At 40.6% G+C, this 16,675-nt stretch overlaps 1 protein-coding gene across 1 annotated transcript in view; it reads left to right on the top strand.

Moving 5' to 3' along the window:
- The window catches only part of ANO4 (anoctamin 4), a 333,674-nt gene that overhangs the window by 190,779 nt on the left and 126,220 nt on the right, over positions 1 to 16,675 (top strand). Inside the window, exon 8 of the mRNA XM_081311559.1 lies at positions 11,220 to 11,351. Within this exon, the coding sequence (XP_081167685.1) occupies positions 11,220 to 11,351 (132 nt within the window). The remainder of the gene's footprint in view (positions 1 to 11,219; positions 11,352 to 16,675) is intronic.

Here is a 16,675-nt window from a genome sequence, read left to right on the forward strand (position 1 = left end):
ATATTTCTATTCACCCTGAGTTGAGTTGATGATTAAACCAGGGATTCATAGAATTTCTCTGAAAATCCTATGGTTAGTTCAGTTCTGTGAGATCTGGGATTCAGGTTCACTCCATTCATATGCTATGCAGAGTGGTAAGTAAAAGAGTAATTGATGTGGTTTTGTGGGTTTTCTCCAGGGAACATGTACTCGGTGTGGTATGGTGTAAGAATTAACATTAAAAAAAAAAAACACCTCAAATGTTGTAGTTTCTCAAAATTTTTCTATGCAACAATCTTATTAGCAGTTCTTCTTTCATTAGGCAGTAGACATGCATTTGTATTTACCACAATTCAGATTAGTGCCTTTTCATGTAATGATATTCTGTAACAGCCTGGTACAAAGTTCTCAAACTTCAACTAGCATCAGAATCACCTATTAAAACACAAATTTTGAGCCCCCAGCCCACCCCAAGTTCCTGATTCTTCAGGTCTGTGGTGGGACCAAAGAATTTTTCTAACAGGTTCGTAGCTGAGGCTAATGCTGCTGATCCTAGACCATGTTTTGAAAACCTCTGATCCACATGACACATTAATCTGTACATTCCCATTAAATTAAGGGTTTGACTAACTGTAGATGGTGGGAATGAAAACCCAAATCAAATAACACCTGGAAGAAACACAAGGTGAACAGAAGTTCCTCCCAACTCTGAGAGCACAATGGAAATATCAAGTCCATGCAGATATTGTTTCAATCTGTTGATGAAATCTATTCCAAATTCTGAAAGGAATGGAGGGTGGGCCTTACCCTTGTCCAAGTGTGCCAAGTAACCTTTACTCAGTAGAATCAGTATGTGTGGGACAGATCACCTCCTTTGGGATCATAAAACCTACATTAGCACTGTATGGCCTTGGGCAAGTTACTTCACATCTCTGAGCCTGTTTCCACACTTATAAAATGAAGATACTAATTTCTACCCTATAGGGTTAATATGAGGTTTGATGCCTAGCATATAGTAGTTGTTCAAAAATGGTATCTATTAGTGATTATTATTTAGAATATTCATAAGAATTATTTTGTGTCTTTACATACCTCCTATTCCCTTTCTGCTTCTGAATTATTACCTATCTAGGCTGTTTCTCCTTTCTTCTGTCCTGTAACTAGTCTACTAACTCTCTGGAAAGTTCTGATTTTACGTGCCACATGGTAATTTGTATTCCATTTATATTCCATATACTCTCCATTTATATTTTCTATACAGGCTCCACTATTTGAACAATTATACAATTTAAACCTCAGGGTCACTCTAGATGTTCTACCCCCACCCCTCACTCAATTAGCCTCTCAGGTTCTGTATATGCTCTCCCATGAAAACTTCTCAAATCTATTCCATCACCCTTCATTCCCACTACCATTGCCTATTTCACATTGATTTATCTTCCTGCTTCTGTTCTGACCCTCTTCCAAACTGTAGTCATCTTCCTCAAGTAGCAAATCTGATCTAATCTCATGGTGATTGCTCTACAGTAATGAAAATAAACTTAAAAGATTTACTTAAACACAGCACTTGATAAATTGCCTTCACCCATATTTTCCTTCCCACCACTCTTAACTACTCATAGTTTCCAAAGACATTATGCTTACTGGGGTTTACATATCTTTGCTTATATGGTGCTTCTTGGTAGCCCTTTCCCAACTTGTTCACTAAAGTAGCATCTACTCTGTCCTCAAAACTCTGTCTATGCATTTGGGATTTTTGACCAGGGTATATGATGCCTCTTTTCTGTTGTCCCATTGGCACCCAATGGCCCCATCACCACCTTGTGCTGTACTCTATGATGTGGAATCCATCTCCCCATTTATACGGTTTTTAAAGGCAAGGATGGCCATTCAATTCTATATTTTCTGTACCTCAAATGTAGTAGGTGGGGTGAATGAATTCATGAATCTCCATATACATGCATGAGAAATGGAGAAGAGAGAAAAGAAATCATAAAAGAAACATAGAAAAACCACATCTGCCTAAAGTGTCAGATACACTTAGAACAGAAACATTTGCCTAAACAATGAAAGAGGGATGAATAGAAAATGAGTGCTTGAAAGAAAATGGTGATAACAAGAAACAGAATCTCAAAGTTTTATGGAATGTCAATGTCTTCAAGCCCAATCACTCATCAGTCCATGTTTGAACATCTCTGCAGATGGGAATTCTCCTAGCCATCCACGAGCAGTTCTGACAGTCAGAAAGTTCTTCCTTAAACGAAGCCACAATTTTTCTCTCTCTAGCTTTTCTTCTCGTTGGTCATAGTTCTGTCAAAACTGGAGACAAAAATTAATCTACAGAGCAAAAAATGCAAAAGATGTGAGTGAGATTGTAACATTATAGGCAAAAGATTTTAGCACTTAGCCAGCATTGAAACATTGAAAGTTGGGAAGAAGGAGGTTTTCACAGTTAAGTGATTATGAAAATATTCTTGAAGGTAACATAAGAATGGAAATCCATCAGAAATGGAGATGTGGTAAGGAAGATGGTGATTTTTCTTTTAGTAATTCTGCATTATAATTCACAGAAGGTCTTTGATGTGCTAGTGTCCTGGAGGCCTTTGGAACTGATGGCAAAGCAGTCAAAGCAAGAAGAATCTAATTTGGAAATCAGTGGCATTAAAGTCATGACCTTAGCCAGAGGAGGGTATGGAATTTCCTGGTAATGGATATAAAGAATGAAGAAGACTAATAGCAATTCCTTGGCAAGACTATGTTAAGAGAACAAGAGGAGAGAGGAGGTTGAGAAAGAACAATTTGAGAATAGAAGGAGAACAAAGAATGGGCACTATCAAAGGCACTAGGAATGAGTTTCCATAAGGAAGTGCAGTCTTCAGCTTCTGAATGAGGAGAGCTGAGAATCTACTAGGGATATTTAGAAAATGTTGATTATCTCCATGACAGCTGTCTCCATAGAGGTTTTTCTCATTGTGCGTCAGGATTATAAGAGGACTTTTAAAAACAGATCACTGGATCCATATCCAGAATTTATGATTCAATAGATTTAAAGTATAGGTTGATAATTTGCATTTCTATCAAAATCCCAACTGATGCAGATGTCGCTGGTCCGGGACCACAATTTACAAACCATGACCGTAGAGTGGAAGGTATGGGAAACCTCTTTACAGCTGATAGGGAAAGAAGGAGGACCTGATGCATCAGAGGCAGTGAGGGTTCATTACAACTTAATAAGTTTTATGATAGAAGAAGAAATAGGGGACATGATTTGGAATAGGAACCAAGAGGAGGGAAGCAGAGTAGAACATGAACACATGACCATTCATTCTCCACGTGTGCAGAGGAGACGTCTTGTATGAATAAAAACTTGGGAAGTCCTTGTTTTCAGAGCTGGAAGAACAGCTTACTAAACCTGATCTTTAGCCTGAGAAAGTAGATGCTCATTCAAGTGCATAAGTTACAATTGTGGGAGAATTCAGGCGTTGGAGGGCACTGGAAGACTGTGTGACAAATAAAGGAAAACCACATCCCAACAACGGTGATATGACATATTGATCTAGAATGGCCTCTTAAACAGGCTCCATTGCTTGCCATATAGCACTAAGTTATGAACCCCACTGAACTGATGTGACTTTCTGAAGCCCAAAGTCTTGTGTAAATTTTAAAATGTAGTTAAGTAGAAAATTTTGCTTCAATTTTAAATCTAGGCTTTGTCCCATAACTGACTGACTGAGATGATAAAGAGGATCTGTCCCTTTGCTGTTAGCTCTGGTATTCCAAATTGAAGGACACGTCTCTGACTCTGATCTTGATACTACCCCAGCAATGAAAGACTTGACATCTAGCATTCTCAATCTCTCCCATCATACCAAATATGGATATTTAATTTTAGCTTTTAATTTCATCTATGTTAAATTATATTTAATTTTATAGTTCCATAAAAGCATGCCTGAAACAAATCTACTTTAAAGATAAATTAATTAAAAATTCTGAAGTTTCTAAACAGGCAGAGAAATAAAATGTCGTCATCTTCTTTTTTTTTTCCCAGTATCCTCATTTCAAAATGTCACCTGACTTCCCAAAGCACACTCAAATATTTTAGACTTGTATTTTTGGAATAAAAATTCTTCTTATCCATCTAGTTCATCTATTAAATAATGCTTTGGACCTTGTCTTTGCGATGGCTTATAGGCATTATAAATTAACTATCCAATAAAGAAGGAAGATTTATCATCCTCCTTCTGCCTTTTTTTCCCACCACAAAATAGTACAAATATATCCGTAGAAGATGTGATTATAGAGTAAAATCTGATTACTGTGGGCAGCTTACCACTAAAGTCTCATTTCTACTCCCGGCTTTCCCCTTCGCCCACCACTGCCAGACTTCTATCCTTTGTGATACTTGACAGAGTGAGTGCCAGGCCCTATTGCATTGTATATTCAGTGCATCACAATCACAGCAGGTGAGCATACAAGCAAAATGACAAAATGGCTTGTATTTTTCCATTCCCATTTTTTAAAAATTAATATATGTAAGTTGTTCCAAGTCTTTGGACTCTTGCAAGGTATTTGGGCTGTGCCCCAAATTATAGTCCTGTGTCCTGAAAGAATCATATTAACTTGCAAAGATCTCTAACTCCTATCCAGGGAGAAGCTATAAATGTGGTGAACTTTGCTCTAAGAAAAAAAGAAAGAAAAGAAAAGAAATATAAGCTTTCTATTTTCTGTTATCCAGGAAGTCCAGGAAGAGGGCTTCATTTATTGCCATGTAGAGGTGTGTGTGCTGCCTCCATTAAACACACACACACACACACACACACACGCATACACAACAAAAATATCAAAATTTTATCTGTAGTTTCTCTCTAGACAAACCATTTCTGAAAACGTTATTTGTTAGAAAAATGAGACTAATTTAGTCTGGGGAAAAATAGTTGTATGTATTTATTTATTTTGGTACCAAGGACTGAATGAATACAGGGGTGCCTAACCACTGAACCATGTCCCCAGACCTGTTTTATTTGTTTATTTTGAGAAAGGGCCTAAGTTGCTTAGGGCCTTGCTAAATTGCTGAGGCAGGCTTTGAACTTGCAATCCTCCTGCCTCAGTCTCCAACCAGCTGGGATTACAGACATATGCCACCATGCCTGGCAAAGAAGTTGTCTTTAAAGTACACATGTTTCCTTTCATTCAATATGATCAAGTTTCCCTTTTTGGTACAGCGGATTGAACCCAGGGGACCTTATCCACTTAGCCACACCCCCACCCCCAGCTCTTTTTTATATTTTATTTTTAGATAGGATCTCACTAAGTTGTTTAGGGTCTTGCTAAATTACTGAGGCTGGCTTTGAACTTGATCCTCCTGCCTCAGCCTCCCAAGCTGCTAGTATTACAAGTGTGTGCCACCACGCCCAGCCATGATCAAGTTTTCATGAGGGCAAACTCCACCTTGGATTTTAGAGTTCAAGGGAAAAGACTCTTTTCATCTTCCTGAGGGTACAATCTGCAGTATCTGAGTTGGGACTCTGCATATGGAGTCTTTGCATATAATTTATAAAGGTCCACTGACAGGTCAGCATGTTAGGAAGAAGGCCCTGTGCATAGGGCCTTTTTTCTAATCATCACCACTCATAAGGTGGGTACGATTATCTTCCCTTTACAGCTGAGAAAACCAGGTCAAAAGGGTTAAGCAGACGCTTCCTAAGATGCACCTTGGGAAGCCAGGCAGCGGCGGCAAGCCTACCCATGTGCTAGTACTGCATTGCCAGGCCTCTCCAGCTGCTTTTCCAAAAACCTCACCAGCCGTGAACCAGTATTGAAAGAGGTACCCAAGCTCAGTCTCAGTACAACCTTCTATGTAAAAGTCCAGATATTATCCTGACAAGTCAAGGCCAGAAATGCCCAAGTGGACAGTTCATCCTCTCTTTATTGATTTGCCTGTGCAGTCTATAAGAGGATTTCTGCTCAGTAAATGGAAATAGAATAAAGTGACAATGTATCCAACCAAAATTAATGTGAAATCATTAATCCAATGTGTTCTCTTTTCTTTCCTCTGTCCATGGAGACTTGAGGAAGTTGAATTTCCTCTAACACTAAAGAGACAAACGGGATGATTTCTGATTAGTTTGGTTCCCAACTTTAACCCATCAGAGTAAATTTCAGGATTACCCATTTAGGGATGTTTATTAGAAGCAACACCATATCAATGATCATAGCTTTTGAATTTCTGTAAGGAAGAGAATTCTACATAAAAGTTTTCTGTCATTATCATCATCATTTTTTTTTCATCCAGGAAACCACTACTTCATTGAGCCCTTTATACATCTAAAGCCTTGTGCAAATACTTGATATTAATTGTTTTGTTTAGTCCTCACTCTTCCTAATGTGATGGGCTCTATCAGCTCAGAGAGGTTTAGTTACTGACTGGCCCAATCTCTCACGCTTCCCAAGCTGTATAACTGGGCTGTGAATATGCTTCCAGCTGACTCCAGAACCCACCGCTGTATATGGAAAGTTTTCTGTTCACTGTTGTTTCTTTAAAATGATGCAACCAAAATCCTGCCCAAGTCACCAACAACAAGGAATATGGAGAGAGCATATTATTGATCATCAATTTAGAGATGATGACACTGAGGCTTGTGCCGGGTCACACTCATGTACAGTGGTGGAATTGAGAATCCAGCTTGAGCCTCCTGCTTCCCAGCCCAGTGGCTCTTGCATGGTGTGCTTCTCCTTTGCATGGCTGAAGGAGATCCTCGGCGATGTCAGTCCTCAGCAGTGTCCCAGTGTAGCAGTTTGGAAACGGAAATGTGTTTGTGAAGAGCAGCCCAGGGCAGCATCACATATCTTGTCCCTACCACAGAGAAAAAGACTCCCACTCTCAGAGTTCTCTACCTGCAAGGTGGGAATAGCAGCATGTGGAATGGCAGCCTTGGTACTTCCAGAGCCCAGCTCACCATGGCCAGGCCTCAAGGAGAGGGTCAGACCAAGACTATTATTAAGAGGTGTATCAATGTCCATTGCTGTCCTAACACATTACCACAAATTTAACTGCCTAAAACAACACAAATTTATTATCACAGTTCTGTAATTCAGAAGTCCTGTGGAGGAGGGCTCAACTGATTTCTCTGTTCAGGGTTTCCCCAAGCTAACACCAGGGCATTAGGCAATCTGAGCTCTTATTTGGAAACTTATTTGGAAGAGAATCTGCTTCCAGGCTTATTCAGGTGGCTGACACAATTCTAGTTTGCACAATTATAGGACTAAAGTCTGTTCCTTTGCTGGCTGTTGCCTGAAAGACACACTCAGCTTCCAGAGACTTCCTGCATTCTCAAGCTGTGAAACTTTTCATCTTCTAAGACAGCCATGGCATATCAAACCCTTCTTATACCTTGATATTCTCTGACCTCTCCTTCCTCCACATGTAACCTGCCTCCCACAAGAGAATAGTCTCTGCTTTGAAAGGACTGATGTGGTTAAACTGGGCTCATCTGAGGGATCCAGGATGTTCTTTCTACCTTAGTCTGGAACCTTGTTTATATCTTCAAAGTCCCTTGAGCCATGAAACCTAACATATTCACAAATTCTGGGGATTAGAGTGTGGGCATATTTGGGAAGCAATCCTTCCAACCTCAAAAATTAACTTCTGAACATGTTTGAGTGTTTGTTTCCATCATTGTGAAAAACACAGAGCATCAGCAGGCAAGTGGGATGAAACCTGGAGGGTCCACACTTTGTAGTGCCTTTGTTCAGGCTCCCCAGTGAAGGCCAGTCCATCTGCACCACCCTGCAAGCCCAGCCAGTATCTTGGGAGTTTTGTTTTTAAGATGTTCTTTTGCATATCTTTATTCCACTATCATGTTTTTAAAAATCCAGTTCTTTTGCTTTCTATCACTTTCCCCTTCATTCTCTGTGGTCCTCGAGAGATCACTAGTAATGCTTGCTATCTGCCTCACAGTTTCTCCAAAGCATTTCATACACACCATCTTTTATGAGCCCCTTAACCATCCTGGAGGATCAGTAAGATGGTGATGATAATGATGACTATATTACTGTCAGCCTATTTTATAACCCTGGAAAACAAGGCTCAGAAAGGTGAATGACATTGCTAATAAGCAATAGAAGCAGGTTTTAGGTACCTGATGGCAAAGCCCGTCTGCCTTCTGCCATGCCAGTCCATCTCCCTTTGCTCCTTTCTCACTTCCTGTTACCCTCATGTTCCAATTAATTAATCATTTTCATTACCCTGTTCTACTCTCTCTTCACCATCTCCACATTTCATTTAAATTGTGGTGCCACAGCTGGCTGCTAAAAGCTGCCATTTCATTCCCATAGAGTATTTATGCTTGATTTTTTTATAGCTTTATTTGTTTTTATCCACACTGAGCACTGTACCCAGCTGCATTGAATTCATAGTCATTGCATGCAGAGCCCAGATTCTGCAAAATGTAATCCGATTAGTGCTGCATACTGGAGATGTGTGGGAGGTAAAGCTCTATTATAGAAAACCTTTGGGCCAATGTCCTCTTTCTCGAATCAGTTTTTAAGGCAATCAGATGGGGAAAAAAAGGCAAGGCACTATGGGGAAGACCACCAGCTTAGTGTAGGAAGTCTAATTTATGAGTCCATTTAAGGACTAAATCGTTGAGCTTAGGCAGGCGATAGAGGCTGGCAAAGCACAATTAACGGAATTGAAAGCAAAAAGAAATGTTAAGAGGTAAGCCAGTTGCTCAAATCCTTACTTTTAAAACAAAAAAAGAAGAAAAATCATGATCAACATAGCCAGATACTGTTCTGAAGAATTTAGGTATACATTAATCAGTTCAGCATCACAGCTGTATGAACTGGGTATCATAATCATGCCCATTTGGCTGATGGGAAAAGTTGAGGCTCAGCAAAGTGAGGTGACTTGCCCAAAGTTGCACTGCTCACATTCATTCATAGAGCCAGGATTTGAATCTAGGCACTTCAGCCCCAGAGTTGATGTTCTCAGTCACTGCATCATGCTGCTACTCTGAAGCCCATCATCTCACTAGAGTTTAAGTATCTTTAAAGAGATGATTAAGGTCAGGGTAGGACCAAGAAGATGAAGGATGGAGGAGATGGAGATTTTTTTCCTTTGTGGGGGTGGGGGTGGAGCTTTGGACCCTTTTAATCTACTATACTCTTTGGCTGTATGACCTTGGGTAGAATCTTTACTTCTTTGTATGTTGGGGAGAAGATATGGGAAGAAGTCCTTTCGGGGTCTAAGGCAGCTGTGAGATTCTTTCCAGCTGGGACACTCAGGGGTTCTGAGAAAGGACCACTATAGTAAGGCAGAGTTAGAGTCACAGTGAGGCTGGACTAATGCTGAGGATGAATGAGGTGGTCAGAGGAGTTACCATTATTTTTATGTGTCAGCTTGACTGGGTTAAGGAATGCCCTGATAGCTAGTACCACATTATTTAGGTATGTGTCTGTGAGGGTGTTTCCAGAGGAATTAGCATTAGAATCCATAGACTGAGTAAAGAAATTGACCATCACAGATGCAAGTGGGCACCATCCAGTTCATCAAGATCCTGGATGAGACCAAAAGATGGAGGAAGTGCAAATATGCTGTCTGCTGGAACTTGTACATCCATTGTCCTGCCCTCTGCCATCAGCACTCCTGGTTCTGTGGCCTTCAGACTCAGATGGGGATTTACACCATTGGATTAAGATTAATGTGGGCCAAGAAATCCCATGACCTGTGGTCTGCAAAGAGAAGACCTAGGAAATCTCATACCATGAGATTTGCCTTCTGTGCAAGTCTGAAGGCTCTCTGTGCACCAAAGTTGGAGGGCGGAAGAAAATGAATCTCAGTTAAAGTAGAGAGCAAATTGCCCTTCCTTTTGCCTTTTGGTTCGATTTGGGCCCTCAGCATATTGGATAACGTCAGTCTTCACTGGTGATGGCCAGCTTCTCAATCTATCAAGTCTACCAATTCAAAAGATAATCTCTTCTGGAAACATGTTCATAGACACAGCTAGAGTAATTTAGTTTTACCAGCTATCTAGGCATCCCTTAGCCCAATCAAATATACACATAAAATTAGCCAACACAGTCACTGAATGTGATAAGTTACCAGGAAACATTTTCAATTTGAAAAAAAAATGAAACATGACTGAACTGTATATGTTTTCAGTTTATAGAGTCATTGAAATATTTTCTTCTCCAGAGGAATTTGTTTCCTCTAGATCCCTTAAACATCCTCATTATCAATTGTGTAGTGATCCCTAACATCAAGTCCCAAATCTACATTTTGGTACTGGCTAGATAATGTACACTGGATAATCTTCCTCTCAGCGGTCCCGTTTGTGATGAGTAATGTGAAACTGGCACCTAATATAGATGTTGTTTAATCTGGGGGAAGGGGAAGGCAATGGTGTTTTAAAATCTGGCATGTTTTTTTATTCCTTCTATTGGTTTACCATGAACAATGACTGGCCGCTTGGAAGCCAGAAGTGTTTATCAGTGGACTTCAGTAAGACTAAGGGAATAGGGACATAGTTGGGGAGAAAAATGTGGCTTAAAGACCATGTTTGCAACACTGTTGTTTCTTTGGCACCATTGTATGCACTGGTCAGAGAGACACCTTGTGTCATGATACCCCAGGATCATGAGAACCCTGAAATCAGCTAGAAAAGGAAATGAAAGCTGACAGACAGGTGTGCTATGTGCTGAGAGGCCTCACAGAGATGGTGTGAGAGGCAGGAAGCAAACCACAGCACCAGGCTCTGTGTCCACAACTCAATCCACTGGGATGTGCTGTCCATCACCTGTCCCCCAGAGAAAGTTAATAGCTAGAGCTCTTCTCTGACATCAGAGGTTTTCCAAACATGTAACAAATCTCTAGCACCTACAAAATATACGAAGTTCAGGTCTCTGCTGATTTACTTAGGGATGATTGGCTTCCTTTCCAGAGCCTTCCATCCTTTTTATGGCCACTTGAACATTTATTGGCCTGTGGGTGGACATAGAACTCATGGCTGCTATTTCAAAGGTGATAAAATGGAGGCCATTCTGTGAAATGGAAACCACACTGGGCTTCCAGCTCTCCTCTGCCCCATCTCTGAAGTAGGGCTGCCACGAGTGCAGTGAGTGCCAGGAGTGTGTGTGTGTGTGTGTCACCATGATGGCTCTGTGGAGATGTCCCCCCTGTGTTTCAGGCTGATGCTGACTAACATGCTGTACCCTTTGGTCTTGCCTTCCATGTACCACAGGATCGATAAACAAATAAGCAGGTTTCGGAGATGGTTACCTAAGAAGCCAATGAGGCTGGACAAGGAGACACTGCCAGACCTGGAGGAGAATGACTGCTACACTGCCCCTTTCAGCCAGCAAAGGATCCATCAGTGAGTTTTTTGTGTTAAAACCCCCAAATTACTAAGGAGGTGCAGCTGTGGCAGAGCCTACCTTGGTAGAAGGAGCAGCATAGTGTCCATCTCCCCTAAAAAATGTCACATTTATATCTCTTTTATATCAGCCAGGGGAAGCTGATGGCTTTAACAGAAATCCCCACATCTCAGTGGCTTAAAATGTCACAATGCTCTTTGTAGGTTTGGTCTTCTCCTTGGTGATCAGGAGACCCAAGCTCCGTCTGTCTTATGGCTCTGCCAATTTCCAGTGCTCAGAGGGTTCCACAGGCTCACCTGCTTGCAGGCAAGGGAACTGGTACCTATGGCTCCTTAGAGGATTTTTGTTTTGTTGTTGGTTGGTTTTCATCTCAGTTTGCTTCTCAGTTCCCCTTCCTTCAGCATATCATCAAACTGTCCCAGGAAAAGCCACATCACCTCTCAGCCCACTTGCTGACTCGTCTATCAGACTGTCTCAGAACAGCAATTTGTCACTTTTGACATGTGGGAAGAAAAAAAAAAAGTTGGCTAAGTAACTGAGGTGCCTGTAAAGAATTGCAAAAGTAATAGAGAATTTACTCTAAAGTTTCTGAGATGACAAGAAATGTTTGCTGGAAGGCAGGGTAGGTGTTGGGAGAGAAAAGCATGCCAAAGAGTATAAACAACTAGGGAAAAATAGTCTCTCCAAAGGGATATAAATCAGGTCAGCCCTGCCTCACCTTCAGCCAGACTCAGGAATTCCCGACCTCCTGTTCTGCATCAAAATGTACAATGCTCAGGAAAATCAATCTAATGCAAAGGAAGCAACTCAGAAAACTTCTAAAATAGCCAAACCTTGCATCCCCATGGTTCACATTGTGTGAACATTTAAAACATGAAACTCACAACCCTAGTTAAAAATCTCCATGGAAAATGGGAACTGAGAGGTATTTAATGTTAATTCATAGATCAGGACCTCTGGGTGTTTTCTTAAGAGAAAAAGAGCAATGAAACCTGGCATGTTCCCACTCTTAATTTAGATCCTTGCTGCATTGATGTTGTTTATCTTGGAAGTTTTTTAGAACAATTGATTTTTAAATCCTTCTAATGTGGAGTCTGTTTTACATGAAGGTTTTCCCTTTGCTTGTCACCTGCCTGGAAGGGTGACTAGCACAGTGCAAGGGGGTCTCAACATTTTTGATGATGGGTAAATGGTTACATGTATAGGTGGGGCAATGGTTGGTTGGGTGGATGGAAGGATGGATGGAGGGAGGGAGGGAGGAATGGAAGGACTGAAAGATAGATGGGTGGATGGATATGTGTATAGAGGAATCAGCGGTGTGTATGTTGTACCAGGATTTTGGTTTATTTCAATGGAATATAATAAAATGAAAGATGAAATTCTCCCACACTATCACCACTTCATGCTGGTTATATTCCTGATGTTCTTGCTTTAGAACAACACTTCTCAGCATGGATCTCAAAATTGGAAGCATTTGGGATCCCATTAGGATTTCTAGAGACTTAGAACTGAGAATCATATTTTTACAAGTATTTCTAAAATATCTAACAAATGAGAGATGATAGGGTTATGGATAGAGATATTCAACCATCTCACATTTGAGAGGCTTTTTTTTTAAAAAAAAAATACACTTGGGTATTGATTCACTGAATAATTGAATAGTTGAACAGTCACCAATTTAGTATCTACCTCTTACCAGGCATTGCCTGGATATGGAGGATATAAAGACAAATAATACAGTCTTTACCCCAATATGCTGATACAAACTATTTTAAATAGAATGATGGGTGTGACCTAAAAGTGGAAGTGCTCAGTGGTCCGGATTTGGAAAGAGATTGGAGAAGAAAGTGCTTGATGAGGGTCTAGAAGGATAAGACTTGCCCAGGTAGGTAGAGGGAGCAGAACAATATATAAAAGAACAAAGGATAAAAAGGTGATATTGAGGAATCACTCATAGTCTTCTGTGAATGGAGTTATAAGGTATGAGGAGGACCTAGCATTATTGTTGGAAAAAGGAAAGAGATCAGTGGAAATGAGTTCTCAAGACAGGAGAACCAAGAAGGGAGTTATGGATAGAGGTATTCAACCGTCTCACGTTTGAGAGGCCTTGTTTTTGCTTTTGTTTATGTTTTTGTTTAACACATTTTGTTTAACACATAGGGATAGATGAAATAAAGCAAACCTAAAAACCAGGCCTCTTGGGACCAAGAGAACAGAGGCAGTTCTATTATGGAAATGAGAGGTGAAAAATAAAGTGTCCAGAATGTTCCAAGGGGTGGGAATTTCTTTCTGTTTGAAAATTTTTATACCACATGGGTGACATCCTTTTGATTGTAGTAAAAAAGTAAGACTTGAAGAATGTTGACTTTCAAGTTGTAAACAGTTATTGGTATAATCAGAAAAAAAATATTCCCTAAAGATGCATTGAGGATGTTATTAATGGGTTTAATTTAATCAGAAGTAGCTGCTTAATGAGCTCTGGGAGTTGTGACATGATATCCTGGCTTTGCAAATGCAGTCCAAACTCTCACGTGTCTTCTTGGTTTTGCAGAATGATATTGTATTTGTTTTGGAGTAAAAGAGAATGATAGAAATTAAAGTGTTTATACATGTACCGGGGGCCATGAATAGAGAAAATTTAAATTTTAATAAATAATTATCAAAATGGATAAGTACCTTAAAATATTAAATTTTAATAAATAATTATCAAAATGGATAAGTACCTTAAAATACTTGCTCTTGGCATAAAACTCAGACTCCTAAGTTGGTCACTAACTCCTGCTTCCATTCCCCCTGCTGTATACTTTGGCCGTACTGAGCTCTTTGACCTCCTTAACTCACCCTGGGCTCTTTTGTCTCCTTCCTATCCTAGCTTTTCCTTCTACATGAAATAACTTTTCCCTTAGACTCCCTTCTTCCCAGATTCATCAGAGATATTTCTTCCAGAAAACCTTCCATAACTCCTGGTCTCCATCTCTAACTCTTGAGTAAAATGCACTCTTATGTCTTGGCAATATTTAAAAAATTTTTCCTTAATTAATAGTACCATCTATTTTAATTACCTTCTCTAAGACTCCTTGAAAGATTGTGTCTGTCCCACCATTTTTAAATTCCATAACAGATGTACAATAATGTTTGCTAAGTTAAAAAAAATGAGTACATTAAAATGAAAATACAAGAATCATGTGAGTAGAGAATAGAAATGAGGTGAAGTTAGCTGACTGCACACTCACCTCAAACCAACTCTGAGGAGTCCACCTCCACCTCCATTATTCCCTGTATCAGGACATAGCACTAATTCATTTGCTGAAACTGGAGCCTGAAAGCTATTTTAGGCACCCCCCCCCCAGTGCTGCTTCCCACATCTTGTGCATCTTCCAGGGCTGAAGGCTTTACATCTTAAATGAATCTTTACTCCAACAACTTTCCCCTACCTTTGCCACCATTATCTTACTTTTGAAACTGAGGTATTCACAGGTCTCACCATTTCTGGACTTTCTCATCTCCCATCCATTCTCTTGGGGAATACTAAGTGTTTTCAAAATATCTATCTAATAATGCCAGTCTAATCCTATATATATATATATATTTTTTTTTCTTCATGGTGCTGGAGATTGAACCCAGGACCTTGTGCGTGCAAGCCAAGCACTCTACCAACTGAGCTATATCCTCAGCCTCAATCTAACCCTATTTTAAAAACTTAGAATAAACATCAGAATTATTGCCTTGGCTTACAAGGCTTTGTGGTCTTGTCATGTGGCTTGTCTCCCCCCTCGACTCACTTGCCTTTATGGCCTTCCATCCTGCACTACCGTGGTCCAGACACACACACCCTCTCTTAGTCCTATGGCCAGACTGTGCTTCAAGACATCTATACATTCTGTTTCCTCTCCTGGAATACTCCTCCCTTTCATCTAGTTTATTCCTTTTACTTTTCAGCACTTATAATTTGGGTGGTGGGGGGGGGAGTTGTACATACTTATGAAGTACAATGTGATGTTTTGATTAATTTGAACATGGGTACCAATCAAAGTAGAGTAATTAATATATCAGTCATCCCAAATTTATATCATTTCTTTGTGGGAAATACCTCCAAAATTCTCTCTTGTAACTATTACGACATATGCTATGGATTATTGTTAACTATATTCACCCTACTGTGCTGCTAGGAGCCACAAGCATATATACGATGTATGGCACCTTTGGTTGTAAAGTGACGCCAGCTAGCCACTGAGATGATTATGTTAAAATTTACATTCATATGCAAACTGGACTCCCGCTGTTCACCTTGGCCTGCTACCGGACTCAAGTTACGGGACTTTACGGGACTGCTGGAGAGTTCCCATTGGTTGGGGAAGGATAGTAGGAGGGAATTCCGGAGGAGGTCGGAGGAGACGGGGGGTTCCGGGACGCGCGGTTCCGGTCGGACACCCTCGTGGGAGGACCGGTTTTTGACTTGCTGGCGCTGAGAGTGTTAGCGGCTTTTTCAAAATAAAGTTTTGTTCCTGCTTGATTGGCTCGTGATTCTGTGCCCAGCCAAGACTGCGGCATTTGGCGGCCCGTGCGGGGAACGCCTGAAGCTTAGAGGTGAGTAAATTGCTCGCCCCTGAGGGAAGGCGACAGGATGGATGACCTTCTCAGAAAACAATGTGTTCTTGTTTTGATTTATTTTGTTTTCATTTCGAGCTCCCTAGCCCTAGAATTTTCTCAGGCGAACTGGAAAAAATGGTTGGCTCAAGGTTTGAAGTTATTCAGCCCTGAGAAAGAGAAAATTGATACAACCATTGTCTGCTCCGTCTTTGTTTCATTCTGCTTCGGCTTTGTTTTATCCTACCTTATTGGGTTAGGTTATAGTAGATTAGAATCCAATAAAAAACAAACCGAAAAACTGTTAAGTAAATTGTTAGAGGTCCAGACTATGGTAGAAAAAACGCTAGGTCAAGCAAAAGAGAAGGTCTCTCAAGCTAGTCAGACAGAGGAGAATTTAAAGAAAGCAAGCTTAGAGGACAAGCAGCCATCAGGTGGAGAATTACAACAGGAGGTTGCTACCAACTCCGTTCTATCACCAGAGGGCGTAACTCAGCCAACAGCTCCATCTACCGCTGAGCGGCCCTCAACTACCGTAGTTGATGGACGGAATTCTGAGGCAGGACCCCAAAGATTAGCATGCCCTGTACTTGAGCAGGCAGGAGGGCAACGAATTCACCGTGCTTTAGATTTCAAAACAATAAAGCAATTAAAGGAGGCTGTAACGACCTATGGGCCGCAAGCTCCCTTCACAATAAGCATGGTTGAATCTGTTACCAACTTGGACATGACACCA

Source organism: Spermophilus citellus (genome assembly GCF_964194105.1).
Source record: "Spermophilus citellus genome assembly, chromosome: 10".
In the NCBI taxonomy this organism is placed as follows: domain Eukaryota; kingdom Metazoa; phylum Chordata; class Mammalia; order Rodentia; family Sciuridae; genus Spermophilus; species Spermophilus citellus.